Genomic DNA, 22,135 nt, shown 5'->3' with positions numbered 1-22,135 from the left:
TTGAAGTTTCCAAACAACCATATATTCCTGTCTTACAGACCCAGCTTAAGAAGCTGTATAAACGGAAGGTGCTTTTCAGCTGATCACACTCTAGCACTCTCCCTGATGGGCAATGGGGTATAAGATGTGAAGGCACTGGGCAGTTAGGGAAACCTGAGTTTAAGCAGAGTTTCTGTTTTTAGACTCCCCTTGGACATGAAGAGCTAATGACTCAGCTATGTCTTGCTCTTTTAATAAAAAGTGAAAAATTACACATACCTGTTAGAAACCAGATCATAAGGTTGATAATACTGTCTAAAGAAGATGGATACTCTTAAAAATCTTCAGGGAACCTACAGTATAGAGTCAGGCTCAATGTTTGTTATGATCACTTGCTAATCAAGCAACTGTTGCAGAAGGCTTTGACTTAGACCTGGGCTATTCTCTAGTCTATAAAATGACCATTTATTGTAGAGAGTGGTCAGACACCTAACATGTCATTTCTCCCAGAATCAATCCACAGAAAATACAGACAAGATGGGGCAGAGAGGAACCTTCTACCTAAAACACTCCAACTTTGTCCATCTAAGGCATTCACTGTACCACATTTGAAAATGAGTGCTATACTACACAGATAGATAATAAACTGGTATGAATAAAATATCACTTGTGCAAAATTCTAGGAACTCACAAGCTGAAAATGAGCCAGGGGCATTGAGCTTACCTCTTATCACTTATTTGTATTCTAGTCCAGTACAGAGGTTTCATGGGACAGCTGGGCTCAATGGCTGGCTTCCGAGGACATTGGCTAGAAGAAGGGCTGACGCCGAAGAAGAGGCCAGGAGGGGGTGGGGGCACAAGTCCTGGGGGTGTTGGAGCAGGAGGAGGCCCCCCACTGTTGGGCAGAGCAAATGAGTTAGGAAGTGGTGGTGGGGGAGGAGGAGGGGGAGGTCCAGCACTTGGAGGCAGAGGAGGTGGCGGAGGTGGTGGTGGCCCAGCACTCACAGGTGGTTGCGGAGGTGCTGGTGGCAAATGTCCAAGTCCAGGTGGGAGGGGAGGCGGGGGCGGAATGGCTGCTGGTAGGGGTGGTGCTGGAGGGAGAGGGGATGCATTCCCCTGACTTGATGAGATGCCTTCTACAGACTGAAGTGGAGCATGGATATCTTTGTTGTCATTTGTGGGAGAAAGTTGGCTTAAAGAGGAGATATTCAGCTTTTTGGGTATTATTTGGTTGCTTCTGGTTGTCTTGCCTTCACCTTCGCAGGGTTTGAGGAAAGTCTCTCTGTCCGTCTGGATGCACACGTTTCTGTAGGTCTTTGGAGGGCAGTCATCGTCGGTGGAGATACACACATCTTTCATCTCTCCACCTCCTCCTCCCCGTCGATGTTCTAGCTCATGCTTGAGATTATCAATGGTTTCTTCGAGTCTCGCTGTTATCACTGCATGCTCACCCCGGATATGAAAAGCCTGAAGTTCAAACTGAGCCTGTAGAGATATCAGTGGGGGAGAAAGTAAAGTATTTATCAAAACAAATAGAAATAAAAATTGGATACCATTCCCGTGCCACCAGAGTGTAGCTCGCACCAACGCAGGCAAATACAGACACGTTCTTTTGAGACTCCAACAAGGTATAAACTTCACTTTACGAATTTTCCAAGGACTAAACAGTTGGATAGAGGCAGAATTTCATCGAATATGAACTCATGGAGGATAATTACCATGGATTAAGGCTTATAGTAAAACTGTCATCTAAGAACTTTCACCTGGTTTTAATATCAAATGCAAGACAAACTTTTTAATAAATGTTTGAATATGCTTGAATATATCTTTTATTACTTTTGGATTTGGTTTGGAAAAACAAAATATTTTGAGAAAAAATTAGATTTGGAGATCCTTCTGGCTTGGAGCTACTGTTCTCGCAGACTTCCTTAGACTGTCTCCTTTATGGGGTTTCCCAGTCAATACAGCAGAAACAAAAGGTGGAAGGAGGAGCTATGATCTACATGTATTTTTTAAAAAATTTTAAGAGACTATTTATTTATCTTTAGAGGGGAAGGGAAGGAGAAAGAGAGGGAGAGAAATATCAATGTGTGGTTGCCTCTCATGTGTCCCCTGATGGGACCTGGCCTGCAACCCAGGCATGTGCCCTGACTGGGAATCGAACTGCGATCCTTCGATTCACAGGCCTCGCTCAATCCACTGAGCTACACCAACCAGGGCTATGTGTATTTTTAAAAAAAGTTTCCACACCAAAATTTCCATGGTATTTGTGTCTTTAACAACCATTCACTGATGTTTCTCTCCCTCTCTCCTTCCCCTCTAAAGATAAATAAATAAATAAAATCTTTTAAAAAATCACTATACTAACGATCATTCATAATATAGTAATAGTCAACCTAAATGCATACAAAATGAGAATATCAAGATGTGCTATTTTTCTCTCCTACGTATCCAGCACTTTAAACTCTATTTTATGACAGTCTTTTTAATACCTATATTTTCAGTGCCTCAAGTCTATGGTTTCACACTTATTGGCACAGCTAGCATGTGCCCAGTCATTATAGTCCATTTCCAGTCAGCCTATTGCAGTTAACTGGGAAGCAGTCAAATGTACAGTTTTATTAGAGTTCCCAAAATCCAATGAATAGTAATTAAATATTCCCAGTAAATTATTTAATTTCTACCTACCCCATCAGATTGTAAACTCCACAAGGTGAAGCGGGGCAGGGTCTGCCTTAACGTCTGTGTCCCAGAAGCCAGCACAGCAGGTACACAGTACTGAAGAGATGGATGGATAAATACCATCCACTGTAATAGTTATATATTCAGTCACTGCCCCAAGAACCTTCCTTATGGCTAACAAAGCTTTCTTTACTATAATCTCAGCCCACAGATATCTAGAACACCAACTGCAGATCAACTTTGCATTGAAAAGGTAAATAAATATTTTAACAGCCTAGTCAAGAAAGGCAAAGAAGACATAGAAAGATTTTCTACTTTCATTAATACACTTGTAATGATATTTTTCCTAGGCTTGCCTTTTTCTCTGTGAATCAACCCTCAGATAACCATGGTCAGTAGAATGAGAGACAAGGGTTTCATCAAGCTGACTTTCTGATATGTGGACATGGCAACCCCAATTCAACTTGGGAAGAATTAGCAAGTTCAGGGCACCATCTGTTCTCATGTAGCACAGATGTGTTCAGCACCTGAATTCTGGATTCATGCTACCTATTTCACATCCTGGCTTAGCTATTTGCTAGCGCAATAATCTTGGGCAGGAAATTTTGTGTTTTCAAGCCTAAGTTTCCTCAAGTATAAAGTGAGGATAATAGTGAACCACCTCTAGGGTTTTTATAAAGATAAAATGAGAGGCTTCCTACAAAGCAGTAGGCATTATGCCTGACACAGTAAATTCTGAATAAATGTCACTATCTGTTACTGTTGATTATGACAAGATTACAGTAAGAGACTAACAGATCTCTAATTCTTAAAAATGTCCAGATAATGCCTCCTTTGTTGGGTGATGGGCACAAAACTAGGAAACACAGAAGCAGTCAGGATAAACAATGTACCACAAATACAACTGGCCAATCTTTCATGAGTTCTTCTACCAAATGTCTGAAAGTAATTTCAAGCCTCACTCAACTATGTGATCAAGATAACCTTTTTTTCAACATCCTACCCATCTCCCTCCCCCACCCACCTCCACCCACATCCCAGCCCTGATTCCCACCCTCAATTACCTGCACCATTTCATTTTAGTGACTAGTTCCATTCTGCCACAGCTAACCAACTCTTTTTAAAAAATACTTTATTTTACTTTTGATCTTAGAGAGAGAAGAAGGGAGAGAAAAAGAGAGGGTGAGAAACATTGATGTGGAAGAGAACATTGATTAGTTGCCGTTTGTATGCAGGCTGGGGGACCAAACCTGCAACCCAGGCAAGTACCCAGACTGGGAATCCAACCGAGGATCTTTCTGTTCACAGGATGATGCCCAAACAATTGAGCCACACCGGCTGGGACCACAGCTAATTAACTCTTGGTTGTTATTCCCAATAACTTCCTCCAACAAGGTTAAGTATGGAATAATACTGATAAGCCAATAACTTTACTCCATCTTCAGCTTCTTAGTAATATGAAAAAGTTGTACAGACATGCTCCACAGAGAAACTTCCCCTTTATGTCAGAGCTGGCCCATAACTACATCAGGGGTCTGGCCCCCCCCTCTCCTGCCTTCCAAACAACCAACCATCTTCCGAACCCACTGAAGCTAAGGAGGCACCTGAACACCATTTTGGTGGCTCTGTAATGCATTTGCTTAGCATAGAGGGTAGTGCACAAATTGGGAACATTATTATAGCAATGTGTACCTCAATTTTTTTCATAAGTAAAATGGGAGTGATAGCAGAGTTCATATCACAAGGCAGTTATGAGAAGCAGGATGAGTTCATATGACTTTATGGAAAAAGTCCAGCCATTGTTGATATAATGAAAACAGTTTGCAGGACATCAATATTATGTAGCAGCTAAGGAGAGTGGACTGGAATGTGCGTGCATGAACAATGATAACTTCACTGTACTAGTCAGTGGAGTCGGTAGACACTGCTGAGTGAGCATGTGTACTGTTTGGCTGTCGCATTCAAAATGACTAAGTGAGTAGAGTGACAAATCTGCATCAAATTTTGTATTAAGCTTCAACATTCCTAGACATAAATTATTGAGATGATTCAGAAGGCCGCAGCTATGGTCAACTGGTGATTGGCAGCTTCATCACAACAAGAGCCTGCTCATGCATCATGTCCCCTGCAGTGTTTTGGTGAAACATTGAATCACCCAGGTGACTCAGCCCCCCTGTATCCCAGATTTGGTGCCCTTAGACTTCTGGCTTTTCCCAAAACTAAAATCACCTTTGAAAGGGAAGAGATTTCAGACCACTGATGTGATTCAGGAAAATATGACGAGGCAGCTGATCATGACTGGAAGAACTGTGTGAGGTCCCAAGGTACCTACTTTGAAGGGGACTGAGGTCTCACTGTCCTATGCACAATGTTTCTTGTATTTGTATCTTCTTCAATAAATGCTTCTATTTTTCATATTTCATGGCTGGATACCTTCTGGACAGACCTCATATGTAAAATGACATCTAGAGGGTGCTATATAAGCTTGCTATCATTATTATTATCTCTTTGCCATGGCACAGATCAGGGGCCAACTTGCTTTTGACTCTCAGCATGTTCCCCAGCATCATGTTCTACCCATTTAAAGCAAAAACAAAGATATCTACATCCTTCTTTAATCCCTTCTAGATGTCAGCCTTTCTTTCTCACCCTACCTCTTTTTCATCACAGTAGAGTTTTTTGGGGGGAAAAAGCACAGAACTCTTGCTTTATCTAGTTTTGTAGCCATCCTCCTTTCAACCAACTTCAGTTAGCTTCTGCCCCCATTGTCTTCCTGAAACAACACAATTTGGGTGTTACATTCAGTCAGCACTTCTCAGTGGTTTTCTAAAGGTGACTATTGCCCATGCCTTCAAATTCTCTCTGCTTCCCTAAACTTCTGATACACCCTCTCTATCCAGCCCCATTTTCCTTCTGCTTCTGGGCTCTCTTTGGTCAATCTGTGGGTCCTCTCCCTCCATTCATCCCTTACATGCTGTCCACCAGGCATCCTCTTGCCATTTCATCCCTTTCAAACCACAATTCTTCTGGGTCATCTTGTGTACTTATATGAAATGACACTATAAACTGTCACTTCGAAATTGTTACCTTCAAACTGTGATGCCGGCTCTCCTCTAGACTGGGCTACCTGCATATTTAAGCAGCCATCTCAGACCGATCACACCCGAAAACAAAGTCATCTTTGCCAAACCCCAGGTTGTGGCCCTGAAATCCCTTATTGCAGTTAATGGCACCATCATCCTTCCAATCATCACACCCAGAAGCTTGGACACCATGTTGAATCCCTTTTTTCTCTCTCATTCTCAACATGTTACTTATCAATGAGTGACATTAATTTCTCTGATTCATCCCTTTCCTTCCATACCCACTACTTCAGCTTTTCATGGAGTCCTCTTCACCTGGACAATGGCAAGAGCTATGTAATTAATTTATTTCTCCCATTCCAGTTTGCCCACATTGGTTCCAGAAAGACTTTTTTTTTTTTTTTAAAAAAAGGTCTTTATTCCTTAAAATCCTTTCAATAATTGGCCATCACTTACAGACTGACACTGAAAACCTTTTAGTAAGAACACACTGAAAGCTCTTCCAATTCATTTCCTGCCAACTTTCTCCAGTTTTGGCACCTGCCCCTTCCTCAGATATGTCCTGGACTCCAGTCTTACATTACATCTTGCCTTTCCTAGGACCATGCTCCTCTGTGCATCTGAGCCTTTGCAAATGGTGTCCTCTCTCAGCACCCCTCTGCCACGACCACCCAAGGTAGGGGGCAGATTACCATGCACAGATCCCATGAATGGCTTGGGATTACACACTGTATTCATGGATAGGAAGAATTACCAAATAAGACTGAAACATTGAGTCTCCATGAATTCCTTATCAATACACTGAAATTATAGTTAGAAACCTTCTGACCATTAAAATTTAAATGGCCCACATAAAGAAACACCTTACCTTTGCCCTTCCCTGTTTCAACATCCCTTTGATCATTCTGATTTTGTGTTGGTTGTGTTCAGAGCTCAGCATGACACAGTAATTCTAAGTGATTAAAGTAATAAGCACCTCATTCATTTTGTGTCTGTCCATAGCCTATCAATTATTGCAATTGTGCATGGCTCTGTTACAAATGAAGAATATCGAGTCCACGCACCCCATGAATCGAGCCTTTGGGAAAGCTAGTTTGTAAGTAACCCCACTTTTCACTCTACTTCCTGTAAAGGGTCACTTCTATGTTGCACATGGACACCATGTGCCCTTTTGCATCCTGTGTCTGGAGCCATAGCTGGAAGGACTGTTAATGATTTGGTGAATCAAACACAGAGTGTAGAACTTTCTGTTGGATAAGCATGTACTGCTGGATAATGTTTGCCTAGGATCCTGGGAATCTTTATAAAATGCCAAGTCCAGGTTCTTACAGCCAAAATTGCAGCTAAGGCTGGGTCAAGGAAACACAATGCTTTAAAACCCTGCGGACTCTCTTCCCATTGTCCTTTACTCTCGCACTGCACATGGTGTTTGTACATAGGAGACAAACAGTTACAAACCTTCCATGCATTTTCAGATAACTGTTATTTAGGATATATAAAGCATTGTGGGTTTTCTTCTCCCTAACACCCTCTGCTAAATATCTGTTTTTCTGCTTTTGTCTCAATATATAATTTGAAAGGAGACGGGTAATGAGGTTTTATGTCCTTCCAGTCTTCCCCAAGTCTTTACCCACCAGACTTCATCTGGGTTTTATCTATATTTTTATCTTGATAACTTCTATTTCTTTCCTTTTTAATCACATCCTCTTCCCACCTGCAATAGTCTGTTAATCTACAACCATCTCCTAAGCAAGATTCAAGTTCACAGTCTTTAAGAAAGCAATCCCAATGAAATTATTCTGTTTCAAGGATCCTTTTCCTTCACTGGCACTATTATTCTCTGTCTAATGTAGTGGTTCTTATTAGAAACACCAAGATATCTTTGTAAAAAAAATACTGTTGGGAAGGACCATCCCCACATATCATTATTCTGCTGGTCTGGGAAGGTGCCCTTGCACTAGCATTTTTAGAGCTCCCCAAGAAATTCCAAGGGGCAGCCAGAGTTGACATCAACATCAACTGCTCTTATCTTTATTCTGGTACAAACACAGCTGAGAAAGTATAACACCACAATATTGGTAGATTATTTTTGCAATGACTTTTACTTGGCTCATTTCAGAATCTCCAAAGTAACATGTTTTATTTGAAAAAGCCTCTTCCTAATTCTGATAGGTCTTCATTGGGGGGTGGGGGGTCGGGAAGTACTCCTCCATTGCCAATACTGAGAATAGTCATTCCCCATTTCATAGAAGCCTAAATGCCTTCTATGGCTCTTTAAAACCTGCCCACTGCTTATTTTTCCAGATACTTCTCTATGCATTCCCTATGTTGCACCATTATAGATCCAAACATATGATCAGCTCCCACATCTTTAGGCTTTTGTGCATGCCCTTTCCCCTACTTACAATGCCCTTTTTCTCCATTTTCACCTAGTGAGAGCCCCGAAGGACAATTCAGTCAAGCTCAACTGAACCTTCTGGCTTAAACATTTGTTGTTTTTTTTTAAATTCTTCTTGACAAAAGTTTTCCTTTGACTTTGTTGCCAAAGATCTTGCAAGGTTCACATTACATTAGGGTCATTTGTGTTTATCTTCCTTGCAAATCTAAAAGCTCCAGGCAGTTGGGGACCATGGCTTATTCATGTTTGAACTTCCAGAACATTGCATACTGCTTGGCTAGTTAGTGATCCATAAATGCTTATTGGATTGAATTATTTTTTAGCCTTCAATATCATGACTTTCTTGTGCCTTTGTATTACTCACTAAATTAGACTTCCAGCTCTGCAAAATTTGTAAAACAAAAAGACCTGTTGGTCCCCCTCCCCTCTGACAGCTCCATGCACAACATACACCCTGAGATCCCATAGCTGTTATTGCCTAGAAAATTCGGATAAAACATTTAGGCTTTTTTAAAGTTCATGTATTTCTAAAAGGTGATATTGATCATAGTTAATTTTAACAAAAAAATATTTCATGTATATAAGCATTCTCTTTACAGTAAATTTTAAGGTAATTCCCATAAATATAATAAACTATCCAGTAGGATTAAACCACATTTATGATTCTAATCTGATCAGGAACTGGTCTCCAGGTAATTTCCCCAGCCTCCCTGGAGGCTGCCCTTTCTTCCCCTACCAAATCCTCATTATTTTTTAATATCCTCCACATTACCACTGCTCGGAGATATCATCAAAGGAACACACTGCACTGAAACCCAAGCAACAGACGGAGACTTTTACTTGTCTGGTCCCCACAGTCATGTCTGTCAAGGAGAAAAGTGCCCACTGATGAAAGATACCAATGTGGTGCCAAGCCCTGTGGAAAATCATCCATTAGCATTCTGTTGTTACAAACATTCTCTCCCAAGGGGGCTGACTGGGCCGGTACCACTCAAGTTATCTGCTAACAACTTGAGTAAGTCAGTCTTTTCCAGGTGCTCTTCCAAATTCCACATTCCCAGGTTGGAGAGAGCAAGACAACTCCTGGGAACTGCGCAGGAGCACAGTGAACCTTCCCTGCCTCAGAAAACCAATGTGAGCAGTCACCGTGAAGGGAAGGGATTCAGTTCTTGCCTGCTTCATAGGTCAGGCAAGAAGATGGTGGCCCCATGGCTTTGGATCTGAGCATCCTGGCTTTTCTGTTCTGTTTATAAAGGTTGTACAGGCTACAATAACTCCCTACTTAACTGACACTTCTTAATGTAAAAACCAAAGTCTCTATTAATGAAAAGAATGGCATTAGGTTTGATGAAAATCCCCCAAGTTAATGATAGCTGGTTTTAATGAACTATGATCAATACCTTTTTTGTTCTTATCAGAAATAAATCACAATGTGATATAACTAAGAGGCCATCTCAGGGACACTTGGAAACTGAGGCATATCAGATACATTACTATAACTGGAACTTGCTAGGAGGGATTAAAGAAACAGAGAAACAGAGCAGGAAAAGAAGGGGTAAAGAGCAATTAAAAGATAAAATAGCACTTGAGTTGACTCAGGAGTAAAACTCAATACATGCAGCACTCCAGAGTACAAAGGTACATTGCACACATGTAAAAGTGGTGTTATCTCCAGTAATTTTCTGCTATGCTGATGCTCAGTGAAGGTATCGAAAGAAAGGAAACTGACGTGGAGTGTGATATACTACCTATGCCTCACAATGCATTTGTACTATATTAATGCATATAATTACAGCAATACCCAGTAAAAATGCTGGTATTGTAACTGTTTTCTACGTGAGGGAGGTTTTAAGTAAATTGCCAATGAACTAGACTCAAATTCAGATCTCTCACCCTAGTCCTGTGCTCTTTTCACTTTATCACAGATCCTCAGTAATTACTAATCCTTCCCACTCAATACTGTTTAGAAAGTCAGAATGCCAACACAAAAATAGTGACACTTTTTAATTAAAGATGCATTCTTTAAAACATTTGCTCTCCATCCTTCTGGAAAAAGATGGCAGTCATTGAGTAAATAGATTGAAGGGTTTTTTGGTTCCCAGGCAAGTGGGAGGGCAGCACTGACTGAGGGTCAGAAGGTCTGGATTCTTCTCCCAGTCATTCCAGTCAGTAGATACTTGCACTTAGCCAAGTTTTTTCACTTCCTGTAATCCTCATTTTATTAATATCTAAAATAAGAGGTTTAAAGTACCTAATTACTAAGGTTTCTTCTAGTTATAAAATGCTATTTCTATACCCAAGACTTTATCATATCTCTGTCAAAAGTTTCTAGAATACAGCTCTGCTCATGAAGGCGTCATGAGGACTCACGCACAGTATCATCCAGAGTCCCGACCCCACTCTGAATGCAAAAGCACACACAAGGCCACGCAGACTCATTAAGGTGCTCTAAAAACACAGCAGTAGTTCGGCATGCAGCACGCATGCAGTTGTAAATTATTTCTGAAATATGATAGTTATTATAAGTATTCAGAGATAAATTAAAAAACCAATATAGATAGTCATTCAAGGAAGTAATGGGGAGGTAAAACAAACAAAGAAATCTCTGAAATATGGACTGAGGTTCCTACCTGGGACACAAAACAAAACATCACTATAGCCAGAGTGTTTTTGTGAAATAAAAGAAAAAATTGTTATTCATGGGAGGTTCCAGTAACAATTTATTTTTAAGTTATTAGTATCACTAAATATGGGAGAAGTCACAGAATGGGTATACCAGGAGATATCCATGGAAATGATTTTGGGACTTCATTTTTCCAAAAAGTAATTCTAAACCTAATAAGCAAATCTAAGACTGCACATTTCTGGGCAATGAGCCAATGTACTAATTCCTTTTCTATTAAAAGAGAGGAGTTGGAATTTTATGCTATAGGATGATTATCACTACTGAAGTTATAGGTAGTACAATGAAGTCTATACAACCCATTCGAGAGTACATGTGATCTTAGAAGCAATCCTTGTCCTTAACACTGATAAAATGAGGCTCTTCAAGTAATTACAACAATCACTAATGTTTCTTTCTCAACTCATGAATATCTATGAAGGTACATCATACTTATGGCCAATGCCCATCTGCCCAATAGTATCACTTTAGAAACTATGACATAGATCCCTCAATTATGTTTGCTTCATGTACTCCAAACTTTTTTTTTTATTAAAAAAAGGTAGGAAATTTAAAATGGTATTAAGTCACTTAAATACCACTGTCTTAAGGGAGTAAGTAAGGAGGGACCACTTATTGAGTTATTTTTGGTATTAAAGGTAAAAATGACATTTCTATATAAGACTCTATGATTGCTGAATAGATAAATAGTTTCCATATCTACCAATTTTATAGCACTCTGGTAGCAAGAAGAGGCTCAGGAGATTGATCGTGATAAATTGCCTACATATGGGCTTACTCTTCATAGTGATGTTGTAAAACCCAATTGACTGTAAAGAAGTCTTCATCACATCACAGTGCAATGAAACTATGATCTCTCTACCATCACTCATATATGAAATATGAAACAAAAAAACCAAATGAACAAACAAAACAAACGTACAAACAACAACAAAGAAAACTCAAACCAATAGACACAGACAACAGAATGGTGACCACCAGAGAAGAAGGGGGTGAGGGGAGGACAGAGAGGGAGAAGGGGGTCCAATACATGGTGGTGGAAACTAGGTTTTGGGTGGTGAGTGTACAATGGTGTATACAGATGTCATACGATAAAGTTGCACGCCTGAAATTTATGTAAGATTATTAATCAATATTACTCCAATAAATGCAACACATATTTTAAAAAGAAGCCATCATGCTTTGTAAAGTTCATATTCTAGCTGAAAAGAGGTATTTGTGTGTAGAATCTAATGAATAAACTGAACTAACATGCAAAATAGAGACAGACTCACAGATAGAGAGCAGGTTGACAGCTCTGGATGGGGGAGGTTTGAGGGGTGGAAGGATGAAGCAGAAAAGAAAACTTGTGGACACGAACAACAGTGTGGTGATTGTGGGGGGCGGGGAGAGTAGGTGGAGATGGAAGAGGGTATTGGGGATAAATGGTAATAGCAAAAACACAATAAAAATCAACTATTAAAAAAATTAATAAAACAGTAAAAAAGAGATATCTGTGATTTCAATTTTTTTCAATTTTGATCTATGTGGGTTTTATATTATTATTATTATATTATTATTATTATTTATTATTCAAACATAACTTTGTCATCAACAAGAAGAAAACCAAGGACCATACAGGTCAATTTGTCTGGCAAAGACTTTCCAGGTTGTCTGTGTTGCTTTCCTCATCCAGTAACGAGACATGCCAGGTCCACTCATAACTAACCTCCCTGAATACATTCTCACAAGTAAGCAAGGAATATTTGGCTTCCCACCTTAATATTTGAACAAATGACCAATGATGTGTGCCTAGGCCACAACCACCTTCTCTTTGCCACTTTGAGCCTTCCCAGGGATTAGTCACTTGATAAATCTGCCATTGAATGGGTTTTAAATTATAGGGTAATCGACAGGGAAAATAAACAAAAGGGTTTATGTGTTTTTTATTAAGATCTGGGCTCTGGCCTAAGATGCCTCCTCTAGAGGAAGCTGGGGGCCAGAAATTGCTCACCCCAGCCAAAAGGCACACTCATTATACAAGACATAAGGGGAAATGCCAGAAAAGGGCTCATGAAATTGAGTATAGTCTTCAACCTCTAACTAACAGACCCAAGGAGAAATATTTTCTACTATAATTGGATAGGCCGGGTCCAGTAATGGAAAAAGCACTAAAACAGTGGTCAGAGTGCCTTGATTTAGTTCAGCATAAGACTGCTGTATGACCTTGAATTTGCTTCAAGGTCATACAGTATTATCTCTGGTTATTTTCTTCATCTGTAAAACAAACAGGTCAGAAAAAGATTAGGAGGTTTACAAACCAGGTTTTTAGAGACCCATGGAGCTGTTTCATGGTTCTACAAACACTCAGTTTTAATGTTATTTTAAAAGGGCATGTAATCTTTTGTCCCAAAAATATGTAAAGAAGTATCCATGTCTTAAAGAGACACAAATGTCCAAATTCCCTAAGATAAAAGTTGAACCTTTCTCATCAAGTCTATAGCATTTCCACTTCTGTGGCCCAATTTCCAGAGCTTTCTCCCTCTAGGTCAGGGCTGGGAAGTGGTTGGTGGTAAGTAAGGACCTGAGATGTCACTGCCCCATTCGGTACCATTGCAACACTGCATCTCTGTGAGAACACGGCCAGGGAGTGAGAGACCACTAAGAGTTCATAGTACAGGCAGGATGTTATGTTGCCTTTAACACTATGATGTCTCATTTCTTCCTCTTTCTCATGGTCTATTTCCTATCACATTATTTATAATGAGTCTAATTTTCTCAAAGTAGTTGATCAATAAGTGCTTTCAAGAATACAAGGTCCTCAGTTTTGGCTCTGTAAAGAGACACCTAATATCTTCTTAGTCCCAGACCAACTGGAAGAGTTATTAGTGTTTTTCCTATGTCAGCCTCCAAATTAAGGATCAGACTATTCTGTTAAAAGTGTGCTTGGATTTGCAATTGACTGGTAATTGTTTTTCTTAGTTAGACATACCACCTGTAAGAACAGTCTGTTCCACAGGGCAATTAAAACAGTTTCCTTCCATACTTCCAGGTCTCTAAAACGCAAGGGGCCTATCATCTCACTGGTATTATAAATGCAAGTTCTCTCCACTCTGTAAAATGAGGTTGCCATGACCTGTCTTGATATATATTTCATACAAAGATGAAAGAAACTCAGAATAATGTAGTCAGAACAAATTAAGAAATACTCTGAAAAACATTGCAGAGTTTATATAATACTGGATACAACTAACAGCAAGTAGTTGAGTTTATAGGGTATTGTCAGTTGGAAGCTACTAGCACAATCCATATCTCCCTTATGTATAGGTTTATATATTTTTTTCAATGGTGGCCTAAGACAAAGGGGCGAAGACAATGTGGTTTAAATAAACGGTAATCTTTCTTCTAAGTAAACTGCATTAAATAGGACCCATATACCCTGAGAATGAACATGAAAATAAACTATGAACATTGTTTATGAACATTGTATCATAAAACAAAAGCTACGATCTCTCTCATGAACAAGACACATTGACAGTTATGTCAAGATTCTTCTCAAGCAATTTGGACCTATTCATTAACGGGTACCTCTCTCACCTTTTTGCCCCTACCTAAAAAGTGCTCAAGCCCTTTTTTCTTACATCTACCCACTGCTCACAAAAACCAGAATACTTGCCTAAGTCTGCCTAAGACACAGTCTCCCGTTATGCACTTACAGGCATTACTCTAAAAGATTTTCAGTTACCTACTGTCTTTGCATCTTTTAACATTCAAAAATTTTTTAGAATTACAGTTTACATTTAATATTATTTTGTACCAGTTTCAGTTCTACGGCATAGTGGTTAGCCAATCATAGACTGTCTTTCCATCTTTACCATACCCTTTATGCGGTTTCTCAAAAATCTGATTCGGATCACCATCATGATACTGAAAATGCTCACAAAAATCACTAATGGCTCCCTGAGTTACCCAGTTTGGTGTATTTTTCCTCATTCTTCTTTGGGAAGACTGCAACTGAACCTGAACATGGCCTCTCTCGCCTTCTCTGACAGTACAAAAACTCTGGTCCTCTTCCTGCTGTGGTGATAATTCTGCCTACTGTGCAACCCTCACTCCCTCCTGCCATCTTCTCAACACATCACTTTTACAAGGACTCACCTTTTTGTCTCCCCTGTTCCCCGATGCATTCCTAGAACCACGAGTAGTGCCTGACGCGAAGCAGACATTCAGACGGCAATGTTCCTCGCCAACTTCTAGAAGTCACTAAAGCTATTGTGCCTATGACTACTGCATTTGGTTAGCAAAAGGAAGGATGGGAAAGGAATTTGGAGCGGGGCCCATGTAAGACCTGTTACATGTATGCTTAAAACCCCTCTGACCTGTATGGTTACTTCTATTATCCCTCAGTGAGGTCTTAGCTGCTAAGTGCAGAGCTGATGGAGACCATGCTCTTTCCTAGTCTCACGACATTCTAGCACCCATGAGTCCAAAGATCCAGGTCCGCCTCCATTCAGACCTTGTAAGTCTGGATCACTCAGCAGACCTGGATTGCTTTATAATACACACTGGGCCCAAATGAGAGATGACAAATGGATTGACCCCAAATTAGTCAAAATAAACATTCTACACCAAAGACAGTCATAATCTTTTACTGGCAAGAAGTTTTACAGTTCCAAATATATTTCTACTTCGAAATAATTGAGGAGCCCACAGACATGTTTTATTTCATGTGCGTCCAAGTCTTATGAGTTATTTTCCAATCTCCCTTTGCTGGGAGAGACAGCAACATGATTGGAATAGGGGTCATATAAATGCCCGGGTCAACAAAAAGAACCTTCAAACTGCACCTGTGATAATGTGGGCGACAGGTTTACTCTTCATAATGTCTAGGCTCTTTTCGAGTTTCTGTATTTAAGCAATGAAGCTCATCAAACATCCCCAGTTAAGCATCTATCTAAGAAGGGGCACGGATGTTTCTAGAGCTCCGCTTGCTTCATTTGGAATACCTGCAGTGGAGGGTGTATTCAGTCTGACAGCAGGCAAGCGATAAAGTCCATCCACGGCACCTAAGCTCAGAGTCTTGAAAACAGAGGGAAACAGAATAATCTTCCTTTTGAGCACAAAGAGGATTCTAAAACTTCCTGACCAAAAGGCATCAAAACCCATCTTTTTTAGAAACAGTTTTGGCAAAGTATTGCACTGATTTATTTGAGCCTACAAAGATCTGAAGTGATATTTAAAAACAGATATCTTCTTTGTGTAAACATAGATTAAGAAAAATGTAAATCCCCCATCTAGGTTTATTTTTTAAATCAGGATTTTAATTATATATTTATAAATCTGGGGTGCTCAATGCCTTAAACAGTTAAGAAAATAAATGGAATTTGGCAGAACATTTGTTCTGATTACTAGATGTTTAATGATACTTGGAACATCAGGACCCATGTGAAATTACACTCAAGTATGATGCACACAGAATGACTTGGAAAGGATCAGATCTCATTTTGACTTAATTCTTTTCTCCTGGAATATAGACAAACCACATTCTTGTTTTCCTCCTGCACTTCCCCTCCCCTTCAGTTAAACTAGTGTATGACTTTTGATTGATATTCATCACTATCATTTTTGCTTTTTCAAAAGATAATTATTATAACGACTACATTTTTTGTTTTTTTCCCCAGTAATTGAAAGGTGACTGTAAATCAGTATTCCTATTTCCCAGCTTATCAAACATGGAATATAATTCATGGAATATATTCAAAATAAATGTTTAACTATCCTATGCAAAGTTGAAATGTCACTACAAATTTAGTTTGATAGAGGGTTATAAATGGCTGTAATTTTTTCTCTCTGGCAATATTTCCATTTTAAATGTTACGGCTACATGTATTAATAATGTGAAAAGACAGGGGCTCTATTACCTGAAAACTCATCTATAATTCCTTCAGAAGGCATTCAAAAGTCATTAACTAAGTATACAGGTTAATGAAATACAGGACCAGCTATACAACGTCCGTATCGCCATATAACTGCTGTAGCATCTCATATCACCAACACGCTGCTTTCCCGTAGACTGTGCCTGTCAGGTATGAGAGCGTCTAGGTGCCAGTTTTGTGCCATCCACCCGTCATGAAAAATGAGCTGACTCAAGTACCCACGCCAGTCGTCTATTCTAAATAATTACAAACTACTTACACTTTAAATATTTAGATTACTAGGAATCTCAGTGTTGGACCATCACCTTTCCCTCACTGCACAGAGCCAGAATGCGTTCTGACTGCATGTCCTTGAAATACAGTAATAATACACATACGAAATGCATTAGAATGGCTGAGGTGTCTGAAAGAAAGGAATTTTGATTTTTATAAAGATTGGCATGAAGATCATTTTTCTTGGTCCAGATTTACTTTGTTAAACATACCCTAATCTCAATCGTAGTTGCCAAATATAAAAGCAAATGCCTAGTTTCTTCCAAGTCACTTTCTCTTTTATATTTTTCTTTGATGTGTTTTCACATTTTCATATCAGCATAGCACAGGTAAGAATAAAAGTGGAGAATTAAATCCAAACATGAGGTACCTGTGAGGAAAACACTGAAGTCTTGCCCTAAACATTGGGGCTCACAGAGAAGGAAGCATTTATCTTTCTGTTTCTGAATACGATTGCTTTTAAAATTGATTTGGGGAGTGGGGAATGATGCAAAATCCCATAGCTGCATTCATAACTTCTCAGTAATGGTTCTTTGTTAAGGGTGGTGCTTTGTTAAGGGGGGAGGATATAAAATTGTTCCAAGAGGTATTTCTGACAGCAGGTGGCCTGCCTGTCTTTCTTACACACACACACACACACACACACACACACACACACACACACACACACGAATAATTAGGCAATTAGTTTGCTAATGAGCAAGGAGTGAGTGATGCCATAGGAATCCAATGGTGCAGTCTCGGCCACGACCTAAAAGAGTCAGTCTGGACACTGATCTGTAGCTCACAAATCTAGAAAGTCTTGTTTGAGAATCATAACATAATCTCTCAAACTTTTATTTATAAGCCCTGGAAGCAATTATTAATCTTGCAGAGATAAAGAGTGAGGAAAGAAGAAAAAAAAACTATTATTCAACCGTCTGACCCTAAAAAGCAACAAAGTTGAAAATGAATTAAATATTTGGAAGAGGTAGCCCCGTTTTCCTCCAATTGATCTGTACATTCCTAAAAGAGCCATGTTTAATTTTGTTCGTGTGGCTGAAGACTGTGGTTTTAAACATGTCATTTTAAACCTCAGATGACATACACTCAGTATTACCCGCCCTTATGGGCTGTGTGACAGTTTTTCTGCCCATCACTTAATTACTGGTAACACTTTCCCCATTTTTGGCAGAGCAACCTCCACAGGGCTTCAGTGATGAAACACTGGCTTGGGACAAAACCCGACTCCCAGTCACGGCACCTCTATCCGCTGCCTACGCATGCGCATGCGTGGGCTCTATTATCACTACGGTGTAGTAAGCAGAGGTGAATCTCAATGGGTGGTCAACTTCCTCAACTGTAAGACCCCTGTCCCGTTGGGAGCTTGCTGCTTCCCTCAGGGGTACTGAGGAAGGAAAGTTTGAGAACCATGATGCTCGATTCGCAGGTCAGCTCTTTCAGCCTCCAACTGCCCACTTATAGAATGAAAGGGTTTACAAATTACTACAGATTCAAATGAGTCCATGTTGCCTTAACCTACACTCATGCAAATGATCCCTCACCATAAGCTGTCCAAATAGGCAACATGTGATAAATGTGCACCTAAGGCAATGAGAAACAATAAACACTGTTCTCCCAGAAGAAAAATATCAACTATAAAAAAATCTCCTTTAAAAACATCTGGGAACATAGTTTTCTTCATAGAGTTCTCCTAGAATTTGAAGAACACTGCCTGTAAGATCACTTTGGTTTAAACCCAGCTTCCATTACAGAGGAAGAAAAAGGGAAAGCAACCAGTGGCTGAGTTATACACTAATGCCCACATTACTGTGATGGCAGACTTAACTGTTTGCTATTTATTGAAGATGTATGTGCCACTTGTGCTCGCCACTGGGGGTGGAAGGAAGGGGTGACACCTCTGCTTTCCTGTTACGAGAGTCTGCTATGGGCCTAAGTCAGGTATAAAGAGCCGTAAGGTCTCAGAAGAGGGAGCCCTGGGAAATTGGAGATGGTTTCCTGAATGATGAGGAGCCCTTGACAGGCCACAAAGGACTGGAAAAAGGTAGAGCAGCAGACTGTGAGCAATCCAAGTGGAAGAAAGAGGCAGAGTGATGGGAAAGCATAGGCAAATAGTAGAAAACTAAAGTGACACATTTGAACAGGATTTTAGAAGGTCCTAAGTACCACGATAAAGACTTTGAACTTAACTTGATAAGCAATAGTGAGCCACCAAAAGGTGTTTAAGGGAGAAGGGGCCAATAATCTCTAAGCAATTTTAATACGGCTTGAATATAGGGAAGATGTAATAAAGGCCTGTGTTAGGACGAAAGCAGCAGGGTGTCAAAACACAATTAGTGTAACTTAGCAATCAACTGGAGGCAGAATATAAGGGTCCAGGAGTGGCCAAAGATGCATCTGAGATTTTGGGCCTGGACTTTTTACTTTTAGGAGAAAAGCATATTTGGGTCAGCTAAGAAAAGAAAGTCTTTGTACTGTGTTTATATTGGGTGCAGGGAAAGACAGAGGAGACAAGCAGACAAGTCCTTTCAACCCTGGGAATTATAAGAATTTTGATATTCTGGCTTTGGAAATTTTAAATTTGTGACACTGAAAATATTTCCCAGCGTAGGTTTTCCAGCAAAAAGTAGAACTTTCCTGGAGCTAGAACTCAGGAAAATTTGAATCCAAATAATTAGGTCTGAAACGCCTTTACGAAGCAATAAATGAAATCCCTGAGAGACACATGTACGGAAAGTCAGGGAACTAAAGGCCACCTTTTGGAGGGTCCCATTTGGGGGTGCTGCAGAATCAGAAGTGAGGGACAGCAAGGAAGATGGAGACACTCAGAGGGGGAAACACAGAAGAATTCAGTGTCTCAGATGTTGAGGGGGAGATTTTAACACTGACACTCTAGGATCAATGAAGATGGACAGGGGACTGACAGTTCTCGGTAATTACTGCATCTGTGGTCTCAGCTGCCTCAGTGTGGTGGTAACAGAGCAAGGGGTATGAAAATTGTCTACATGGAACTAATGTCTGAGAACTTTACCAGTGAGAGAGAGAGAGAGAGAGAGAGAGAGAGAGAGAGAGAGAGAGAGAAGGAAGCTCTAAGAAGCTGTGTAGTCAAGCGAAAGGCTTTTAAAGTAAAAATGTCTGAATTTATCACTGAAAATGGGTGGGGGAAGACACCTGCAAAAAAGAGAACAAGGGATGAGAAACTGTGCCGAAGAGCTGGTCGGGGATGATATCAAAGAGCTCTGGTGGAAAAACATTAGCTGTCTGAGTTTCTTTTTCTGTTCAGTGGGGGCCAAAGTTAAAAATAAGGCAAATAAATAAAGGTGTCAATTAGTCTATAGATGACCTATATGAGTTTATTAACCAATGACACCCCAATAAATTCAACAAAATGAGTCTATAGATAATGGTACTCATCTAAACATTTTTTCTTCTTACCTCAAAAGAAATGATCCCTCCTCCCTCAGAGCTAACTCGGCCTCCGGGGTCCCTGTTCTCACCCTCCTCCACATTCACAAGAACATTTTCTCATCAATGTGTTCCTGTGGGGTCAGCTCTCCCCTTTACCTACTCAGGTCTCCTGTTGACAGTGCAGGACTGGCCCAGGCTGGTTCCACGCCTTATGGATGCCTAGTGTGTATCTGTTCTCATCGCCACTAGTGGCTTCACAATATTACTGTATGTAATCTGCACAGCGCTGTGGTGAAGGTAGGACCCCCATTTTATGGAGTGTCAAAACCACAGTCACATGAAATGTCAGGGCAGTGACTCAAGACTGGGGCTGACGCTGGAGCCTCGCATTTCTTTCTCATATGCAGAGCTCTCTTGAGGCTGGCGGTAGACTCTGTTTCTGTCTCAACATTACAAAGTACTGGCTTGCTGTCAGAGACCCAACTTTAAATGGCTGAAGGAGCTTGATAGATTGTGTGAAAATTTTATGGTCCTTCCGTCAGACACCATAATTTATTATCACATAATACATAGTCAGAAGAACCAAAAGAAACCATCCCACAAGGGCAAACAATGTGGAGGCAGCGGCCCTTTGACACTCTGAGGCCACAGGCATTATATGGATCCAATAAGAAAGCCACTTCTACAAGCAAGAGAACCACCTCTTGATCTTGCAAAATGTTTTTGGACACCTAAAGGCTCTTTTATTGCTGTGCCTGATTAAAATGAAAAGCTTAAACGACTAAAATGTTCTTTTTGATGAGTTTTTGCCATGAACTATGGACCTTGTAGTCCAGTGGGATTCGAGCCCTTTGATCCTGGGCACTCACATAAATTCCGAGTCATAAAACAACATTGGACTTGATTTTACTAGTGTGGCTGATGTGCCAGATTTGTAATGCAATCTTGTTTTCTCCCCTCCTCATTCTTGGGCCCGTCCACCATTGTTTTATAGCAAAAAGGAAAGGCGTTTCCATTTGTTTTTGGAAGTCAAATTTCAGGATAGAGCAACCACTCTACAACGTAGGAATTTCACACAAAAATAATGATACTCTATTATAGTCATTAACATTAGAATCAATGTTATTTTATGTGCTGGAAATAAAATGTCAAAAAGAAAAACCCTTTTATGTACAAAAATAATTATGGATTCACTGCATAAGAGGGTTAGAAGATCATGTGGTTGGGGACTATACGTATGAAGTAGGAAAAATAAGATCAGAGATAACATTCATAAATGTCTAGCAGGACTAATTGAAAATAAACTTTAAATAATAAAAACAACCTCCTAGGTTGTTTAATAATATCTTAGTTTTCAAATTTAATTCACCTAAAAAAAGAACTAGTATCTGTGAGAGAAGTAAAGCTAATATTCAATGAGACATTTGTTTAACAAAAACATGAAATAAATGTAACTTTGATATTTAACTAACTTCCTTTCCTAATCTTCTAATCATTTTTCTGGGTATGTATCTGTACAATACAATAGTCCTATAACTTCTAGTTGCAGAAGTAAAAGTTTTACTACTAAAGGTCTATGAGGGAACGGAAATGCAAATCATTTTTCAAAGACCTGTGTAAGTTACAGAGACCAAATTGATAAATAGTGGGTCACAGATATTTATTTTTTATGGAGTAAAATAGCAGTTTGGGCTCAGAGAGATCAATGATCTAT

The 22,135-nt window shown here is 39.8% G+C and overlaps 1 protein-coding gene across 3 annotated transcripts in view; it reads right to left on the bottom strand.

Moving 5' to 3' along the window:
• FMN1 (formin 1) overlaps nt 1–22,135 on the bottom strand; it is a 372,744-nt gene that overhangs the window by 177,364 nt on the left and 173,245 nt on the right. For all 3 annotated transcript variants that reach the window (XM_053665418.1, XM_037133159.2, XM_037133158.2), the window contains one exon: nt 704–1,464. In XM_053665418.1, the coding sequence (XP_053521393.1) occupies nt 704–1,464 (761 nt within the window). The remainder of the gene's footprint in view (nt 1–703; nt 1,465–22,135) is intronic.

This window comes from Artibeus jamaicensis, unplaced genomic scaffold (genome assembly GCF_021234435.1).
Source record: "Artibeus jamaicensis isolate MK-2021 breed Jamaican fruit bat unplaced genomic scaffold, CSHL_Jam_final contig_1132, whole genome shotgun sequence".
Taxonomy (NCBI): Eukaryota; Metazoa; Chordata; class Mammalia; order Chiroptera; family Phyllostomidae; genus Artibeus; species Artibeus jamaicensis.
The sequence above is the reverse complement of the archived record's forward strand: the minus strand, read 5'-3'. Positions and strand labels throughout refer to the sequence as shown.